At 34.6% G+C, this 18,702-nt stretch overlaps 1 protein-coding gene across 3 annotated transcripts in view; it reads right to left on the bottom strand.

Moving 5' to 3' along the window:
* PTPN4 (protein tyrosine phosphatase non-receptor type 4) overlaps nucleotides 1-18,702 on the bottom strand; it is a 118,387-nt gene that overhangs the window by 56,425 nt on the left and 43,260 nt on the right. For all 3 annotated transcript variants that reach the window (XR_008823498.1, XM_056349045.1, XM_056349046.1), the window contains 8 exons: nucleotides 17,734-17,888; nucleotides 11,440-11,547; nucleotides 8,585-8,627; nucleotides 8,409-8,487; nucleotides 4,395-4,439; nucleotides 4,104-4,156; nucleotides 1,761-1,881; nucleotides 570-657 (listed from right to left, as the gene is read on the bottom strand). Coding sequence is in view for 2 of the 3 variants with exons in the window: in XM_056349045.1 (XP_056205020.1) it covers nucleotides 570-657; nucleotides 1,761-1,881; nucleotides 4,104-4,156; nucleotides 4,395-4,439; nucleotides 8,409-8,487; nucleotides 8,585-8,627; nucleotides 11,440-11,547; nucleotides 17,734-17,871 (675 nt within the window). In the remaining variant the exon portion in view is untranslated. Of the gene's footprint in view, nucleotides 1-569; nucleotides 658-1,760; nucleotides 1,882-4,103; nucleotides 4,157-4,394; nucleotides 4,440-8,408; nucleotides 8,488-8,584; nucleotides 8,628-11,439; nucleotides 11,548-17,733; nucleotides 17,889-18,702 lie in introns of those variants that run through there.

Here is an 18,702-nt window from a genome sequence, read left to right as displayed (position 1 = left end):
GGACAAGAATATTTAAAAACTAGAGGTGTCTTAGTTACTACAAAAAATTGTATTTAGTGGCTTTGCAGAAATGGTAACACTGCACTGACCGGTTAGGATTGTTTGAGTCAAGACCTCGAACTACTTGCTTTACCAGATAAAACTGACACTATCAAATCATAGTACATTTTTCACCTTACGTTAACAATTCATATTATATGACAATGACTTATAATCTGGTTCTCATAGGAAGCAAATTAAATACTTCTCAAAGCTGACAGATTCTTAAATATCAAAAGCACATTCAACAAGTAAATTTTTCTTACTCATCAGTAGCCAACTGAATTGCCATTCAGGCCAACAAGGCTTAACCTGAATAACACACACAACTAAGGCCAAATTACAAAATTTTATGAAATAGTGGCTATTGAAATTGATAAATTACAGTTAGGCACCTAATGAGGTAATATTCCTTTTTAGTGTCTTGTAAGCAGCAGCCAGGAAGGCTCACTAAAAATAAATATTACTTTTTCCATGAATCTCAGAAGAATCCATTTTTCACATTACAACACACTTTCATCCAAGCTTACCCTTGCATAGTGCAATTCAACTCCATAAAGTTCTAAGGTACGTGCTGTATTGAGATAATTGAACTCTGCTTCTGCAGGAGACAACCCTCTGAAAGAAAGAAGCTATTTCAGAAACATTCTAAGATGAACCCCCACATCAGGCTCCCTAGTGAGCTCAAACAGAAAATCTGCATTTGTTTTACTACTTCTACCCCTACCCTGAAATCTGAATTTCCTTTCTCACCATAAATAGACTGTAACCCCAAAATTTTAACAGAAAAAAAACTCGTGCTTCCACATAGACGAAAGTCTTTACAAGAGTCTACAACACACCTTGCAAACACACATTTTATTTCTAGCACACTGTATTATTTAAATGTCTGTGGAGCTCTAGAGCCTGGAAATTACTTTTGCAGTCCTGTATTTTGTATTGATAACAGCACTTTCTCTCCAAGGCTCATGCTTAAAACTTAAATTAGCATCAACTCACTTTAATTTCTTTACCCTACCTAAGAGAATTTGCTAAGCCATTGGACTGAAATGTAATACAACATTCAGTAGTTTCTAAAGCCAACAACATGCCCCAATTCAGCAAATGTTTTTGTAAACATAGCTTACAAGTTAAATTTAACTGTATCAAAAAGCACTTAAGCTTTGAAATACCAAGAACCATCACTGAAAAAGTACCACAACATTACACACTGAAAAAAAAAATATTTTCCATTGCTTCATGGCCTTTTCCTCTTCAGTAAAAGGTCACAGACTTGCACACAGGAAAGAGCAGATACTGAAGAAAAGGACTTTGTTACTTTTAAAGTAACTCTTTGTTTTCTGGTAAGAGCCCCATGAAAACAAAGCCTTTATGCACAGAGCATTCTCAAACAGTGAAAAAAAATCTGAAATTATATCCTGCTAAGTTAATATGCTATGCAATACACACAAATACTGTTTTCAGTGTACCTTTAATACATTCATTTTTTCACTTATTTTCCCTGTCATTCTGTCATAGACAATCTATCTGTGCAGAGTATCAATGGTATTTCTTATACAGACAATCTACAAAAAAAATCACATTAAACATACTCTTAAAAAAAAGCAACAAAAAAAACCCCAACAGAAACCTTTAAGACAAAATACTCAATTTTTGTATAATAGCACAGCACCAGCAGTCAGGATTTGACAAAGTCAATATCTTCTGCTGTAAATCCTTACATGTGCTGCTGATGTAATTTTGCTATTTCTTTTTCAAAGTCTTGAGGCTGGCTAGGGATGAAAGAATAGTCTGAGAGGTAGCCTGGCAAGTTTTCTGAATGGTTGTAGTCTCCCAGCTCGGCTAAAATATTAAAAAGAGAGGTTATTGTTTATCACTGATGTAATTGGCATTGTGCAATGCCCCCAAATTCACAAGTTTCTGCTCCCACATACTTTAAGATCTACAGCAAACAAAAATAGAGAAGACATTTTAAAGTCCCCTTTTCCCTTTTGAATAAACAGTTACATTCTCAGTGAATACCATGGAGATAATTAAAAGACAGGTTTGAGTAGGTACTTATAAAGAAAATTTATGAAGTGTTTAATTTTTAATACACAAAGTAATTAATAAATGCTGTCATAATTGCTAGCACTAAATAATATACTTCAAGGTATTTGATTTTTTTCTTTATTTTACCTTTGCTTGCTTTCATGTGATTACACAATAAATATATTTGCAACTACAACTGCTATTTCTTCATTAAGATCTGCAAAAACCATGAACTCATTCTGTACCAAGACACATTCAGAAGCATTAGAAAAATATTTTTTTGTATGTTCAATTGTATGTATGGAAAAAAAGTATGCATACATACAGCTACATTGAAACTACTTTACCTGAAAATACTAAGAAGTGCATTTATATAATTTGCAACACTTTCTTAAAAACACATGAAATAAACCAAAATCACATTTATCGTCAGAATAAGAACCATACAAACAACAACATTTGCTAAAAATACAGGCTTTGAGGCTTTGTGACTGTAATCCAAAAAAATTCAGCTTTAAATATCTGCAATCCATTTAACAGATCGACAGTGACGGACAAGTAACCTACATGTGAAAACTGGAAAGTTCACAGCAACACAGCATGATGTGGGGTCCTGGGCAGGCCTACCGACACTTTTACAGGGCACGGAGGAAATGACAAGAGGCATGAAGGCACTCACTGAGCAGGAGAATAAGCAAGTGAAAGGAAAGTAGGAAAGAAGTCTAGTGCACTTGCATCGCCAGAAACAGATGTTATTTTAAATTATTAAAAACTGGAAAATTGGACCAGGTTTCATAACAGAGTGCATGCCTTGTTAAAATCCACTACAGAGGATACAGGACTGTCCAAGATCTGTGTGTGCTGTTTACCTATATTTATAAAGAATCCCAAAAGCTAAAGCCAGGGACAGTTTAGTCATAGGCATGCACAGAAAATCATTAGACAGAAGTCTGCACACTGAAGAACCTGGGCAGCAGGATCTTATATATAAATGTAACTACAATGTACTGCAAGCCCCCACCACCTCTGTAATATTTGAAAAATAAACATATTGCATTCTTAAAAAGCCCAAAACGTTATGAACTTTTCACATTGCCTGCTTCATTATCAAATACTTCACCTCTTCCAAGGCAAACCCCTACAGCATGACAGCACCTGCAATACGTATCTGTTTTCAGGTAGCTGGAGTTTGGGAGATTTGTTTAAGAGAAAATGCTCCATTGATCGATCTGGAAAAAGGTGACCACTTACCAAATCTACGCATAAAACGTTACATTAAAATTACTATACCTTTTTCTCCCTGCAAAGATTAGCATGGGCATTATTTCTCTGATATGTATAAAGTAAACATAATACTAAATGGAGATATAAGTATCTTTAATAGTAGAAAAACACATGAATATAAATGGATATAGCTTATAAAACTGAATTTCTGACAATCACAAATTTCAGAAAGTGCTGAACAGTGAACAGTCTCTTGGTTGGTTGTTGTGGGTTGGTTTTTTTCCACTGAACAACTGAAGTTTATGAAGGAAAATGGGGTGAGAGAAAGAGGACTAAATCTCAGTCTGCCAGACTTACCTACTCACTGGATGCCTTAAAATTGACAACACAGGTATTGAACTTTTTGGCCACACATGACCAGAATTCCCTTTTCCATATCTATTTGGAGGTTCACTGTATGGTATCTTAAATATATTTAATTGTCTAAAAAATGCTTTAGTAACATTCTCAAGAAAAAAACCAACCCCACACTTCAGAATACAGAGAAATACCAGAGGGGGTTTTTAACTTCATGGATTTAAAGAAGGAAAGCAGAGAGTGTTGCCGGTATTTTTTCCATATCTAATTCAGCAAAACATGCGGGGGGAGAAAACTCAACTGACCATACTTCCTTAATCATGAGAAAAGTAGCACCACATCCACAAACATCACAATACAATGCTATACAAACTACATTTTTTAGAAACTGAGCAATACTACTTTTTATGTATTTCAGTACTAACATGCACACGAACACTAACTATACTTACATTGAACAGCATAGGAAGCCAGAAGAGCAGCAGTATTATAAGGACAGGGCAATCTGTTTTGTTTTGATTTTAAAATGAGAAATAAAATTACACATTTAATATGAAAAATTGTTATTTTGAAATGCCTAATTTTTCATAGTCTGTAAACATATTGGACAGATAATAATTATACACATTTCTACTTGCATAAACAGTAATTTAAGTGTATTTTTATTTTTGCAGGTAAAATCCCTCACCATTAACTTTTTCTCAAAGCTGCATTTAATGTTTAACACAACAAAAATGTCTTACCTTCCAGTAAGAATGTCCTGTTTAATTTGCAAAAAATACTGGTACCTTATTTAAAGAAACAAACAAAAAACAGTATAATTAAAAAACAAAGTTATTTAATAATTTTTCGTCAACTTAATGCATCTTGCTTTCAGTTAGTGCAAAACTAGAACTTTACATTTTGCATGCTCTTTCTTAAACTCCTATGGGAAAGAAATTAAATTGTGATTAGTAAAATAATACAACTTTGTAAATGAAACTTGTTACAGGCTATGAAGTTATACATTATATTTCACTGAAAGGCTGCAAATTTCACATTCTACCTGCTTTATTTTCCAGTATTTATGTGGAACTTAAAACTTTTAAAAAAGTAAAAAAAATAAAGTGTCTTCGTGATGAATGAGTGGGAACAACAGTATAATTCCATATGGCAACCAGAAGTTGTTTGCATTTGTGTATGGAGATACCTTAGTAAGAATAATTTGTACTCCAGATAGATAGTACAAATTTATCTTCATTGAGTATTTCATATTACTTTTTTTTCATTTAAATGAAAATAATTACTCCTAGTATTTTGGAGTTACATTCCTAAAGAAAAGTTGTGGATTCTATCATGTCAAATGCCTTCCAATTGACTTCCCTTGAACTTCTGAAGTTTTCATTAATTATGATGTGAGAAAAGCTTGTTTTAGAAATTCATCTAGTCTTCCCATGCTCACTTTTTCAAGTCAGGATGGAGATGGAAACAGCAAAAGGAACAGATGAACACTTTAAAACAAGAACTATCTCCCACCAAACAGTGACAGCAGAAGCACTACGACTTAAAACCCCCACCAAACCTGAAACTGCAAACAGATTTCCCTCTAAACTACTTCCTTTGTTCCTCTGACAAAAACCAAATATGTTAACTTCTCTGAATGAATCTTTTGTTCATTCAGTTTAGTTCCTTCATATTTCACTAAAAGGTTTTAGACAATTTCAAAGTATAAATGTTTATATCAAGTGGCAAATCACACCTGTTATAAACCTCCACTGACACAGCGACTGAAGCGAGGTAACCAACAAGACTTACTGAGATGGCAGGATGTTAGCACAAGCTTAAACTTTCAGCAAAAACCCCAAGCATAAAAGTAGCTGTAGAAGTCGGGCTCTAACGCCTTATTATTTAAAAAGAAGTTTCAATGAGTGGAAAATTTAAACAGCATTCCTGCTTTCTTATAAATTTATTCTGTTGGGACCTCCTATATCATCATTATTATTATTATAAAAATTATCTGGTTTCCTTAAAAAGTGAGTCAGCCATACCCATTCATCATAAACATTCATCAAAATTGCTGATCAAACCCACCTAGTTCAAGTTTGACTGAAACTAAACATTAAGTAATTCCCAATATTAACTTGCACTTAAAAATTAAAACCAAAATATACCTCTTTATACCATATAACGGTATATAAAATATACCATCATGTGACTTCTTAGAATTGTGTAGTCTTCAGAAAGTGGATTAACTACCAATTCAAAGACTTCCACAAACATTTACAAATAAACACAGAAATCCAGTCATTTACAAGCTAAACATAGCAGAAAGGTAAAATGTTCCATGTCTGAGAGAAAACAAGGGAAAACAGTTGCAAACAGACATAGATGTTAGCCCATGTGCTCAACTCCTACAAACCCATCCAGAGGTTCTTTAACTGACCAGAATGGCAAGAAGCTTAGATTAAGGTATGAACTTCAAGAAGTTCGAACTGTGATATTAGTCAGGCTTTAGAGGCCTCAAGATACTTTTTCGTTTTCCACCTTAAAATGCATATTGAAACAAAAAAAGAAGACAGATAAAGCAAAATTTCTTTACCTGTTAAAAATAAGCAATAAATGACAAGTGAAATTTATACATTATAAGAATATGCTTCACATGCTTAGCTTGAGCATCTCTTCACAGCTACACTGAACAAATAATTTTTTCCGATTTTTCCTGTTAACATTTATGGCTGCAAAAATGTAGGACAAAAAAGTTCTATATGTGCAGCTCCTCTTTCATTTTATTTTACTTTTTTTAGTGCAATGCTTTATTAGAAACATTCCATGGTACTTAACAGACCTCATGAGTAAGGAGCACCAAGCACAGTTCATTTTCTGTCCCCTGTTTTCAGCAGCAAAGTTAATGGCTTGTTAGCTAACCACCCCAGTTTGAACACCGAAGCCTCGCATGTTATTGACCAAAACGGGAAATCCATAGAAGCTTTAGCCATGTAGATCTCGAAAAGCCTGCACAACAAACTCAGCTAAAACAATGAAGGTGGCATTGCATTACAATGTTTTCATCTTCCTCATGTAGATATATCTAGAGAAGACAGAATTATTGCTAACTGGAGTCAACGTTAATAAGCAAGTCTTTCTGCCATGAGCAGAACTAATGAAGCCTCATTTCCTACCAAGTTCCTAACGCTAAACACTCCAACACCAGGTGAGCTCCCGCTGACCTTGCCTGACCTACAGCACTCATGACCTGCCTCCCTCACACAAATTTGCAGAGGCCTAATAAGACACGAGCTTGCACTGACCCCTTCCCTGACCTCTGGGAGCTTAACGTTCATACTGCCTCTCATGCAGAGTCATGCCTCTGTTTTCATGAAATTTATAAAAACTAAGCATCTTTGATAAGTCTCGTCTTGAGCTGGAATTGTCTGACGTTTGTCCTTATTTAATTTTATTTTATTTTTAAGGGGGGGGGAATACTGATTACATGAAAGGACCCCCTATTTTTAACAAGGCATCCTAACTTCACTCCAAAAACCCCCACGGATAATAACTCTTTCTTTATAGTAATTCCAAATACAAACAAGTTCTAAGGGGCAATTAGGCCTATTAGCAAAAAAGGCAGAGCTGACCTAAATACAGCAATCATTTCTCATCTAAAAGGATACTGTATTTATCGTTTTGTATTTACAGCATAACATTTAAACAGTTCTTTCTTTTCTTAACTGTTTACTTCATATTGATCAACATTTGTTGTTTGGTGGGAGGTTTTTTGCATCTTCTTAGGAATATTACATATTATCCCCTTTAATTCAAATAACACATTTTTCATTATTTTGACATAGTAAATTGCCAAATTTTCCTAGAATAAATATTTCAATACAATAAAGCCCGATCCAAGATCTCTAGGACTCACTTAGTAGTAAATTCTGTTTGCATAGATGTGTGTAAAATTTTGTCCAAAATATGACAAATCAAAAGAAATTATAAACAAACGTGAAGTCTAATTTTCACAGTTTCAGTACTTATGTTTCTAAAGCTATCTTTAATAATTTATGTACTGTTCTCTGAACGGGGCTGACCTGTTTTCAGAATGGCTGACATCCAAAAATTCCAATCTGTCAAATCGTGCCACTTATGTAGAGGACCAGAACTAATTAAGAATACTGAAAATTTGAGGCATTTCTTCAGGGACTAATTGCAACTCACAAGCCTCCCATCTTGATTCACACTGAGCATTTTCTTCAACAGACTTCAACACATTGCTATCAAAATAAGCTTACATGCTTCAAGCTAGGACTACAATCAGACAAACAGATTAATTTTATTAGTGCCAAGCAGAAAATGGGGGGAGGGATGTCACAAAAAAAAAAATAATGCAGAAAGCTCAGGTATTTTTTAATCACAAAGGAGAACACAAGTAAGGATAAAATTAAATTTGTACTCATTGGTGAATAGTGGGGTTAAGTTTTTCCTCTCTTCTCTATTTTCCCTTTTCTGTTTCTACTTGGTAGTATTTTCTTCATGTAGTTACTTCACTTTGCATATAAATTTGTAAATTTATTCACAGAAGATTTTTGTTATATTGATTTGATGCAACTGCATAGTTCATATCTGTAATTATTAGGCGAAAATTAGAAGCTTGCAGATACGATACAAAAATGACTTAAAAGAAAATTTCCATGTTATACCTTTAAAAAATTAATAACCACTTTCCCCTTAAACATAAGCCTTCTAGAAAAAAAATGTTTTACTGATAAAGTAACTAGACCTACCTTGTATATTCTTCTTGGAGCTTGTTTGGGTCACTTACAAAAAACTTAACTCTGAAGTTCAAACTGTGAGGAGATCCTCCTACAGGCAAGAAAAGTTATTTCTAATTAATCAGGGTACCCTGGAAAACCAGCATAATAATGACATATGACTTGACCAAATACATACATGTACTCACTTTTTAATTGTTTCCTGATAGGTTTGTTTGGATCCAGCCACCTCTGGAAAGACAGAAATTGTAACACCAACTTTAAAGAAATGAAAAAGTACAAATTATAGCTTTACACGTCAAGAAACTGCTGCTTTTCTATTACTTTTTACTTGGTCTTTTACAAAAAAAGTCTGACTGGCATACAAAGTCTTGTTACTGATTCTGGAAAGACACCAACATTATCATCATCAGTTGCTACTTTTTCTTTCCCTGAGATTAACCTCTGTTGTCCAGGTATCTGTCTCTTACAGTGCTAATTCAACTATGACTTGGTTCTATGATTATCACATGAGCCTCAGAGAGGTTAGACATCAATTATGGTGTGTACTAGCATAGCTCAAAACCAGAAGAGTCACTTTTTTCTGAACCATATTTAACAGGCAATATCCATGCTTTCAAGTGATATCATAGGATCCAAATACAAAAGGTGATTTTTCTCTCTGGGAAACCACAGAAGGTTAAACCACTTCATATTGTAAAGAAGCTGGAATTGACAGGATTTAGGCAAAAGTACCAGAATTGTATGAATCAAGGTGCTGCCAGCAAGACACTTATACCCCAGTAAGTCTGAGAGGCAGGTAGATTTGGGGATCCATGAAGTTTGTACGCCAGTTCCTCAGAGCGCTATTTCTCTCTACTCCCTTCTCTCCCAGCAATGATTCTTCCCTCACTCCCTCCTGCCCAGGGTATTCTAGCACCCACAGTGACAGTATTTGCTGCACCCTCACTCCCGCTACACACCAATACCCCCTTCTCAGCACTGCTCCAGGCACCCACAGCCCAACAAATACACCATGCCAGCTGTACACAGCATCTGCTTTCTTGCATTGACTTTTACTGTGACATTAACACTATACAAAAACATAGAGATTGTGCAGTTTACAAAATCCACGTTCCGGCACAGTGGTAGAGGTTTTACACTCAATTAGCAGAATCCCCTTTTTCCCCTCACCTTTATCTTCCGCCATATTGAATATATCTTAATAATAGTCCGCTGTGTTATTTCACAAGTAACTATAATATCTGTCAATCCAGTCTGGTTTCTTTGCCCAAACAAATGGAGTGTAAAAGTAAACTGATATCAAAAACTGCAATTAGCCAAACCCACAAATTCTTCAAGCTTGCACGTCCAATATTGGTAACATTTCTATTTAGCTCCGACACATTGTTTTCATAGCAACTGGATATGTACTGAAAAGCCATAATATTTAGAAGGCAAAGAATACTAAACCTTTAAAGCATGTGCTTATATCCAATAGCTGTGAAGTCATTCTTCTTTTGGACTAACTCTTAACCAGATCCTTCTATTACAGTGTTGTGTTTAGCTGTTTCCAGGTAGATAAACTAAAAAAAACCTTAGAAGTCTAAGCTTTGGAAAGCCAGATACAAGAATGAGAAACACTACAAATTTCTGAATGCTGAGTAAAATATTGGGTGATATTCAATTAAATACTACTTAAAGCCGAAAAATTCAGCCTTTCCTATAGCATGCCTGTATCTTTTCAGCTGAAAACAAAGTTTAGACTAAAAAGATTAAAGGAGACCGGCTTGTCAATGCCTTAATAGAACTATCCACAAAGTTACAAAAAATATTTGTTAATATCTACAACTGTGCTATACAGCTTTATTTGTATTAATAATCTTAATGTTAACAGAATTTAGAAAAATAATCTGATTAGGAATTATTTGCTTTAGAGAATAAAGAAATGCAGGAGTAGTTCACTATTCAGGCAAAAGAAAAATCATGGCTGTGACTTTTTTCTTCCTGTTCTACATTTTAAAAGATGTTAGAAAACAAGTAAACATACCCCCACCACACCATCCCCCCAACCCTCTGGTAAGATAAAAAAGTATTCCTTCTATTTAGAACAGTTACTTTTGATGATAAAACAACAGTAGGTGAAATCTGCACTTACAAAAGGAAGTTGCAATGTCTTCTGAAATTCACCTTAGTTACTGAATAACACTTTACAGTGTCACTTATTTCTATAGATCACATTCTGCACATTTTGTGAACCAAAATTACTTTTGACACACGAGTTGAGAGATAAATTTAGACCCCATCACTGTGACGTGCATATAATGGGAATTAGGTAAAGAACTGTATAAGCTATAGCAGTTAAACTGCACTTTAAAACAAGTATTGAATATTTGATATCTATAAAAGAAAGTATTCAAGAAGCATTCTTCAAGCAATCATGACCTCAGCAGTATAGGTTTAACTATTACACTGAATATTACAGCTGGATCCAGTAGTTTCTGCTGGTGATTTACAAAGTTTCAGTCCTATGGAATTTCCTTTCAATTAAAGCCCATGAACTATTATTATAAACACCCAAGTTCAAAGGAGTCCCTTCCTTCTGCTAAAGTGATGAGCTGACAGCCCTTGACACATAGTGGTCTATACAAAGCACTGTTAAAAGACCTACCACGTATCTGGGCTAGAAACAAAAACACTGTGCAGGACAATCTAAAAACCCCTCATGTTTTGGTAAGTTCTAATGAAAATAAATGAATAAATAAAAAGGAGTTACTAATTCCTATCCCAACCTACAATGATCATGCAGTCTAGTAAATTGATAAAACAAAACAAGCAATATCCTAAGCACAGATCTGAACATTCTACTCCAAACTTTTAACTATTAACATTTAGTTTTATCATAAATAAAAGGTGATACTGACCCACTCAAATGATACATTTAGAGAAGATGGCACAATATTGCAATGTCTTCTATTTACTTCTCTTTACAGTGACACAGAGCACAGTGATGAACATGATTATGATTTACAAAACCTTATTTATAAAACAAGAGTCAACTTACAGGATTATCAGTGGATTCATCAGCCAACTGTAAACCAAAGTAATCTCTCTCTGTCAAATCGAGATGCTTGAAGACTACATCCAATAGAACTTGTCCCTGATCATGTTTCTGCAGAGAACAAATAAATGTATTTTTTTTTAAATGAACAAGTATGTAATTGGACAGAGAGACATCAGGCAGACAGAGCACATACACATTCTTCCAGATGTGCTCTAGCAGCCTAAATTTTAAATATAACAATGTGTATCCCAGGAACACTATTTTTAAATTAACTTCACCTCTCTTTTTGAAACACATATAACAAAATAATTTTTCCTCTTTATCATCTTCTGACAGTAAAAATTTCTTACTTCTCAGCTAGCTACATTACTGTGGAAAGCCATTCATTAGCCAAATTTGCTATTTAAAAGGAGCACTGAAAAAAAAGGGAGAGGCTAGGATTTGATAAAAAAAAAAAATTGTAGTCTTGTTTGGGTCACTGAATTTAAAAGTACAGGTCTGTACAAGTTATTCTTACTTATTCTATCTGAAAACTGTTTCTGAATCTAAATGAACCAGCATACTGAAAACGTTTCCAAAGTCAAATGGCATAGACAGCTGAAGCAGCCAAGTATCTGAGAACTGTCACTTGAATGCATTCTCCCAAAGATACTACTTCACTCCTCTGAGTAACAGTAACGTTGCTTTTTCAGTGACAAGTGAACAAACTTGGTTTCTACTATATGGACAATTTTTACCCTCAAAATGATATAAAAAGAATCTGTTGTTGGTACCTACAAATTTTTTTCCCTAACCTAAACATACTGCCAACACAGTAATTGAAACGTGGAATGTGCCATTATGACAGGACTCAATGTGTTTGGTGAAAACTGAAGGGAGTTTCCCAAATAGCTTAGTGTCATAGCTTTCTGAATTACAAAAGATGAGGAAAAATTCTGCAAGAACAATTGTCAAACAAACAAACAAAAAAAAAAGATGAGAGAGATGATTGATACATTTTCCACCCAGATCTTCTATTTCTCTGACACCAAGCAAGCTTCTAATAATCTTCTAGGTGCCATGTATTATTGATTCTACAGTGGATTTGATACATCTTGCCTTGTTTACTGCAGGCAGTAAGATATTTTAAAAGTTTTAAAACAAAAACACTGCCATTCTGCTCCCAAATGACCTCACTTCTCATAGAGATTATACAACAGTTTACTTTTACAGTCTTTAAAACAGATGTAACTAAAAGGTCAAAGGACAGTTGCAAAATTTTTTTCATATTCATATATGAAAAAAAATCAACATAACACATTCAGACGTTTGTTAACATCTAAGAGTATCCTATCAAAACTCTTTTTTTGTTCAGCTAAAATTAACTGAAGTAAACCAACAAATCCATTTATTGGGGGCTAAAAACTCCAAGAATCTGGTAATTTATTTCATAATAAAATTATAAAATAGTTATCAACAAATTATGTTTGAAAAGATCCCAGCAGGACCATCATAACCATAGCTCTGGGTATTTAAGGTGAAATTGCCTAAGGCATATATTTCAGGTCCCATATAAATTTGGATCAAAGTGATCTAAGAATTACTTCCTTTACTTTGAAAGAAGATCCTATTTTTTGTAAAAAATCATACCAAGAAAATTTCTTGATGTTTAATGAAATCAACAGCCAGTAGGAACACCATTGCTGAAAAGTTCACTATTGAAAAATTTATTTTCCAATAAGTAGAAGGAAACAAAGAAAAAAACCAGATGTTAATATAATACACAACAGTATGAATGCATAAGGCAATAGTCAATTTCATCTTTACTAAATCAGGAGTTTCTAATGTATTTTGAAATAAACCAGTAATCAGTATAGGTTTTTTCAGCAATAAAACTAATTTTAAAATTACACAGCAACACTAATTGCTTCTTGGCATTTTTGCCCACATAGATTTAAATCAAAACTCAAACTAAGAACTTATGACAGTAACTATCAGAAAACGGGAGACATTTGGAACCCAAGGTTAGGCTTACTTTTACCGCAGCTGGCATGCTACTTCTTCAAATAACATGAAAATACCAGTTCTGTAGCTTTTTTCCAATCTAAACCTGAGAATTTATACTGTTTCTTAAACACGTCAATAAATGTTCCCTAATGAAAAGGCTTAGAACTTGCAGATCAGTTTGAATTTAGTAACACGGAATGTCATTTCACGACCACAAGGAAGGTATTTCTCCTGCAACAGAGCAGCAAATTTGGTAAGAGAAGACTAGTTTCAACATGAAGCATTTGTTTTGATCACAATGTTTTACTCTCAGTGCAAAATAAAGATAAGCATCTAGTAAAACCAGACCTCAGTTTAACCCATCTCTGATATTTATATAATGATGTTGCAGCTTGCCAGAGCAGGTGAAGGTCACAATCCTGCTTGTTGTGAAAGGTCCAAAATACTTGTAATGCTATCATAACCATTGAATACCTGCTATAAAGTACAAAGTATGATAAAAAGCTTCTAGTTTAGCCTTTTTTTTTAATAGAAAAGCAAAACCAATATATGTGGATTAGCATTAAAAGAAACTTGCTTTATTCCAACAAAATTAAACATTAATATTTCCTCTTAAAACAGGGAATAATGCAAAAATATATGACAAAAGGGAAACCACCCAAGATAAAACTGCAGTAGTTAGATACAAAACATAACAACATTTTTTCTGAATTGGAATATTATAATGTTATCCATACTTCTTATCAGTCATTGATGGGGGCAAAATGTCTGACAAATCTTGGCCTTTCAGAACAAATTTGACATCAACATTAGACATTCAATATATTAACTGCACTTTATGAAGTATCTGTCATCTAGTCGCTAACATCCAGCGCCACGAGATATATACACACCAATGCCTAATCACAAAATGCTTGTTGGCTGTTTACAAACACCCATATTTAAAAATTTAGGAAAACATCTGCAATTACATAGGTTTAATGCCTGCTTACCAACTACCACATCCTTTCAATTTACATTACTGACATTCTGGGTTTGTTGCTAGCCTACAGAACTGGTCGTGTCTACAGCAAACATCAGGACGTGCTGCTGCCATGTCAGTCCAAACAAATTTGGACTTCTGATGACAGAGGAATGGGATGACAGGTCCTGGGCTTTCCTGGAGGAGATCAGACTGCTCTGCTGCTCACAGGTCTGTGGGAGGCTGAGCTGCTCATTCACTAGTGAAAACGCTGGAACCTCTCCTCCTGCAGTTCACTGCAATACTTGTGCTGCAACTCAAGCGAGTGCATCCCCAAACAGCCAGCACTGCACTACTGTCTCCTTTCATTCTACAGCTTACCTTAGCTTTGCAAAAAGTTAACTTGTTTTAAAAAAAGTTTCCAAGCAGGCTATTTATTTTTTTGGTCAAAGAAAAAATGGAAGCAAGTAATGCTGAAAACTAAATTACTGAAAATTTTCATTTCTAAAACTACAGAGGTGTTGACCTTTTTTTGTTTGTTTGTTTGTTTTGGGTTATTCTACAGATTTTTACATTTTACTTCAACTAGAATGTACATTCATTAAGTTTGAGGATAAGTCTGAGATGATAAAGGCTCTGAATTGAAACATTTGTCCATGACCACTAACCCACTAGGTCTTGCTCACAGAACAACTTATTCCATCTACCTTGACTTACTTGGCTTTCCCTCAAGTTTAGTGTGATCTCCCTATCCATGAGCTGACTTTAAGGGAACACAATTAAGCCAGCCTGCACGGAAAAGATACTATTTGAAGTATTGAAACAATTAATTAAAACTAATTAAAGCAATCTGATCTTGAATAAGCAGGTTTACAGTAAGGTAAATCATCCTGATCACGGTATTAAGTCAGCCTCAGTTCTTCCAGCTATGTGTTTATCAAGTATGCTTTTCAGGGTCGAAGTAGGAGTTCATTTGGTAAGCAGTGTGTTTTATAGAAAGGATTTCTACTCTCCAAACATATGCACAGGTTAGTTGCAACTGATTCTTCTGCCTGTTACCAAAATAACCTTTGTCTGGCTACAGTCCACAGGGATTATTTTATTTGATTTGTTACGCTCTATACAAGGTAAGGCTTAGCACAAGAATGCCTATTTTGCAGATCAATGGAAAACGCTGATTGAAATGTGAACTTAAAACATGCCACAAATTATCAAGAGGCATTGTCTGTGATCAGTACTTTGCTGTTGGAGGAGAAATAGTATTTGAGTACATTTTTATTAATACAGCACTACATACTCCAGATGATTAAGCTTTACAGTCATTAGCATACAGAACACCTATAGCAATCACCAGGAGGAAAAAACCCTTGCTAATTTATTTGATGTTATCTTTGTTCTTCCTATTTTGAAAACAATTCCATAAATATTTATTGCCATGTATTCTGTCAACCACAATAAAGTAAAACACAGCTATAAACCCTGAAGACCTGTATACTATGTAACTTAGTATACAATTGTCATGATTCAATACTTTATTACTCCCTATTTTTGAAAAAAGAAAAAAAAAAAAAAAGATTAAGGCTAAAACCCAAGATAAAAATGCTGAGCACCAAGGAACTTTTTATTCCCTAAACTCAGTTTTAATAGACAAACTTGCAGGCTGATCTGTATAAGCAGTAAAGCGTGATCCATGCAACTAAAATATTTAGTACACTAGGGAGGTGGCAAGAACCTATTACATATTTTTTTTCTTGGGAGAGACAGAATAGACATTTGAAGATTTATAACTGGTGATTCTACTCTAGACAGGCACTAGCATTCACTAACAACATACAGCTTTTGAACACCTAGATCAAAAAGCAGCATAATCTCCCATACCTATTGTACAATAATTATTCCTTATTTTAGCCAACTCTTGAAAGAAAATCTTGGAAGATAAGATACTTCAATGGAAAAACTCATGAACTTGAAAGCAAAGTACACAACATTTACAATTTCTCACGCACTTTTAATGCTCTGTCTCCAACTACATTCTGCACATACTGATTTTTGGCAGGCAGTTTAGATTAGGTAACTGTTAGCAAGAGAGAGATACAGAAGAACAGTGGAATACTGTAAACAAAAAGGGAAAAGGTATAGAGTAGAAATTATCCCATAAAGAAAGTGAAGCTTGTTGTTGATAGTTTTTATATACATAATTTTTTAATAAAGGTCATCCCTCACCCAGTTCCATCTTCCAAAATTCCCACCCTTAGCTAACTCAGAAGCCTCAAAAGTTAAAATAGCTCCTGAACGGACTACAAAAATGCCTTAAGAGAACATCCTAAAACCTTCTATCTTGATTGAAATATCTAAAACGAATAACCAAGTCTACCTCTAAACCTTAAGCAGCTCAACACTGGATCCTAGCAAGTTTTTGCTTAGATAACACAAATTTCACTCCTTAAGACAGCTGCAGGCTGCACCACCTGACTAGAGAACAGAGAAATGCAATCATTCTCACAGATCTTCCCTACAACATCCAAATGTATCAATAGCCTCAACTGAACGCTGTATATTGGAATTCAATATAATTACTGTCGCTTTTTTTCCTCAAGAAGTTGAAAGAAATTGTTGCACTTGTGTCAACATAGGCACAAAGTCATGAACATATTCATTTTAACTCCTTATCTAGGATTACAGATTAGAACATCTGATGAATAACCTATTTTAAATTCCAGGCTCATATGTAAAAGTTATTCACTTTTCCCAGTAACAGTCCTGAGCATTCAGCAACCAGCTTCCTGTTTTCTTTCCTGCCATCCTCATTAGTGCATTAGAAAGCGGTGAGTTTAAGCAAGGGAAATCATAGAACAAGAATATAATCTGAGAAAAGCAAAAAGCAAAGAGATACTTTAAGATTACAGCTGTAACCAAATATAACCATATATATGATTGAACATAGTTAGCTACGCAGCCATCAGAAGAGTTAACGTTACACCTTACACACGCTCAAAAGGCAAAAACCAGAATGGAGCAAAACAAAAGCTTGTTTCTCGTTGAATTCAGTGGCAAAACTGCTCTCCATTTCCTCTATACAAGTTTAGTCCATTAAGAGAATTACTAGAAATAAGTTATGCTTTGTATATTCAATTTTGAAATGAAGATGTGTTAGTACTATAGAGCATGCCAGAACGACTAAGTTCACAGTGACTTAGTATGTAACATGTACAAGCACGCCTGCCTGAACATAACTTCCCCTTCTGTTCTGTACTTAACACTATTTTGAAAGTCAAACTCTAGACATACAAATCAAGCAAAGGAAAGCAAGCTCAGAGAAATCGGTTTGCAATAAGCAAAGTACTTACATTAACTCTGAAAGCTTGTACAGTGTTATCCAGGAGAAGAATGTTGCAGACCACCTCTGTATGCTGCCTGTCTCGTGCCAGCTCAGATGCTCGTACATTGTAGGTTCTGCCAGCAGGCAATCGGAAACGTGCGGTCATTACTGTCCACACAGGGTCTTTAGGCAAAACAAATATCAAATGAAAAGAGATCAAAAAATGCAAATGCAAAATGTCACACTTACAAGTAAGGTCAACACACAGCAAGTTAATTGTTAAAAAACCATTACAGACAAAACAAAAATGAGTACCAAATTCATGGTACCCAATAACAATACTAGATCTTGCAGATTACAACACAACCTTATTCCAAAATACTCGGTCCTTTCCTTTCTGCCCATTTTCCACTCTCTCCCTGTTTTACGGTTTCTTTGTGAATTTGGTTGCGGGGGGGTTTGTTAGGTTGGTTGGGTTGGTTTTAGTGTTTTTTTAAAAGATTCAGAACAGCATTTGCGCTTCAAAAAGCATTGTAATTGCTAGGCATCATGGCTATTAGGCTCCCAATATTAGAGACAATTAAGTAATTAATTTCAGTGCAAAACAGCAAAAAAAAAAAGCTTACACCAAAAATCTTTATAGAAAAAAAGCATGAAGAAAACAGCAAATACACAAAGATATCGATGTATTACTCTGTATAGCTTATGCATTTACTATATAATCATTAGATATGAGAATACACAGCAATAACAAAAAGATTAGTATTAGGGGGGCGTTTGGTTGGGGTTTTTTTTGATTGCAACATGAATAGATAAAGGTTTGTCAAACTACTGAATCTTCCAATTAGGTCAATTTGATTGTATTTACATATCTAGTTTGGAAGCACAAGCAACTCCTATTCTCCAAATAAGGCACCACGACCAACACGTCTACACCGTGTGCCAAGTGCTGATACATGAAACGCAAAAATTGAAATGTGACTTTCACTTTTCAAAA

This window comes from Falco biarmicus, chromosome 8, assembly GCF_023638135.1.
Source record: "Falco biarmicus isolate bFalBia1 chromosome 8, bFalBia1.pri, whole genome shotgun sequence".
Lineage (NCBI taxonomy): Eukaryota > Metazoa > Chordata > Aves > Falconiformes > Falconidae > Falco > Falco biarmicus.
This window is presented reverse-complemented; position numbering and strand designations above follow the sequence as displayed.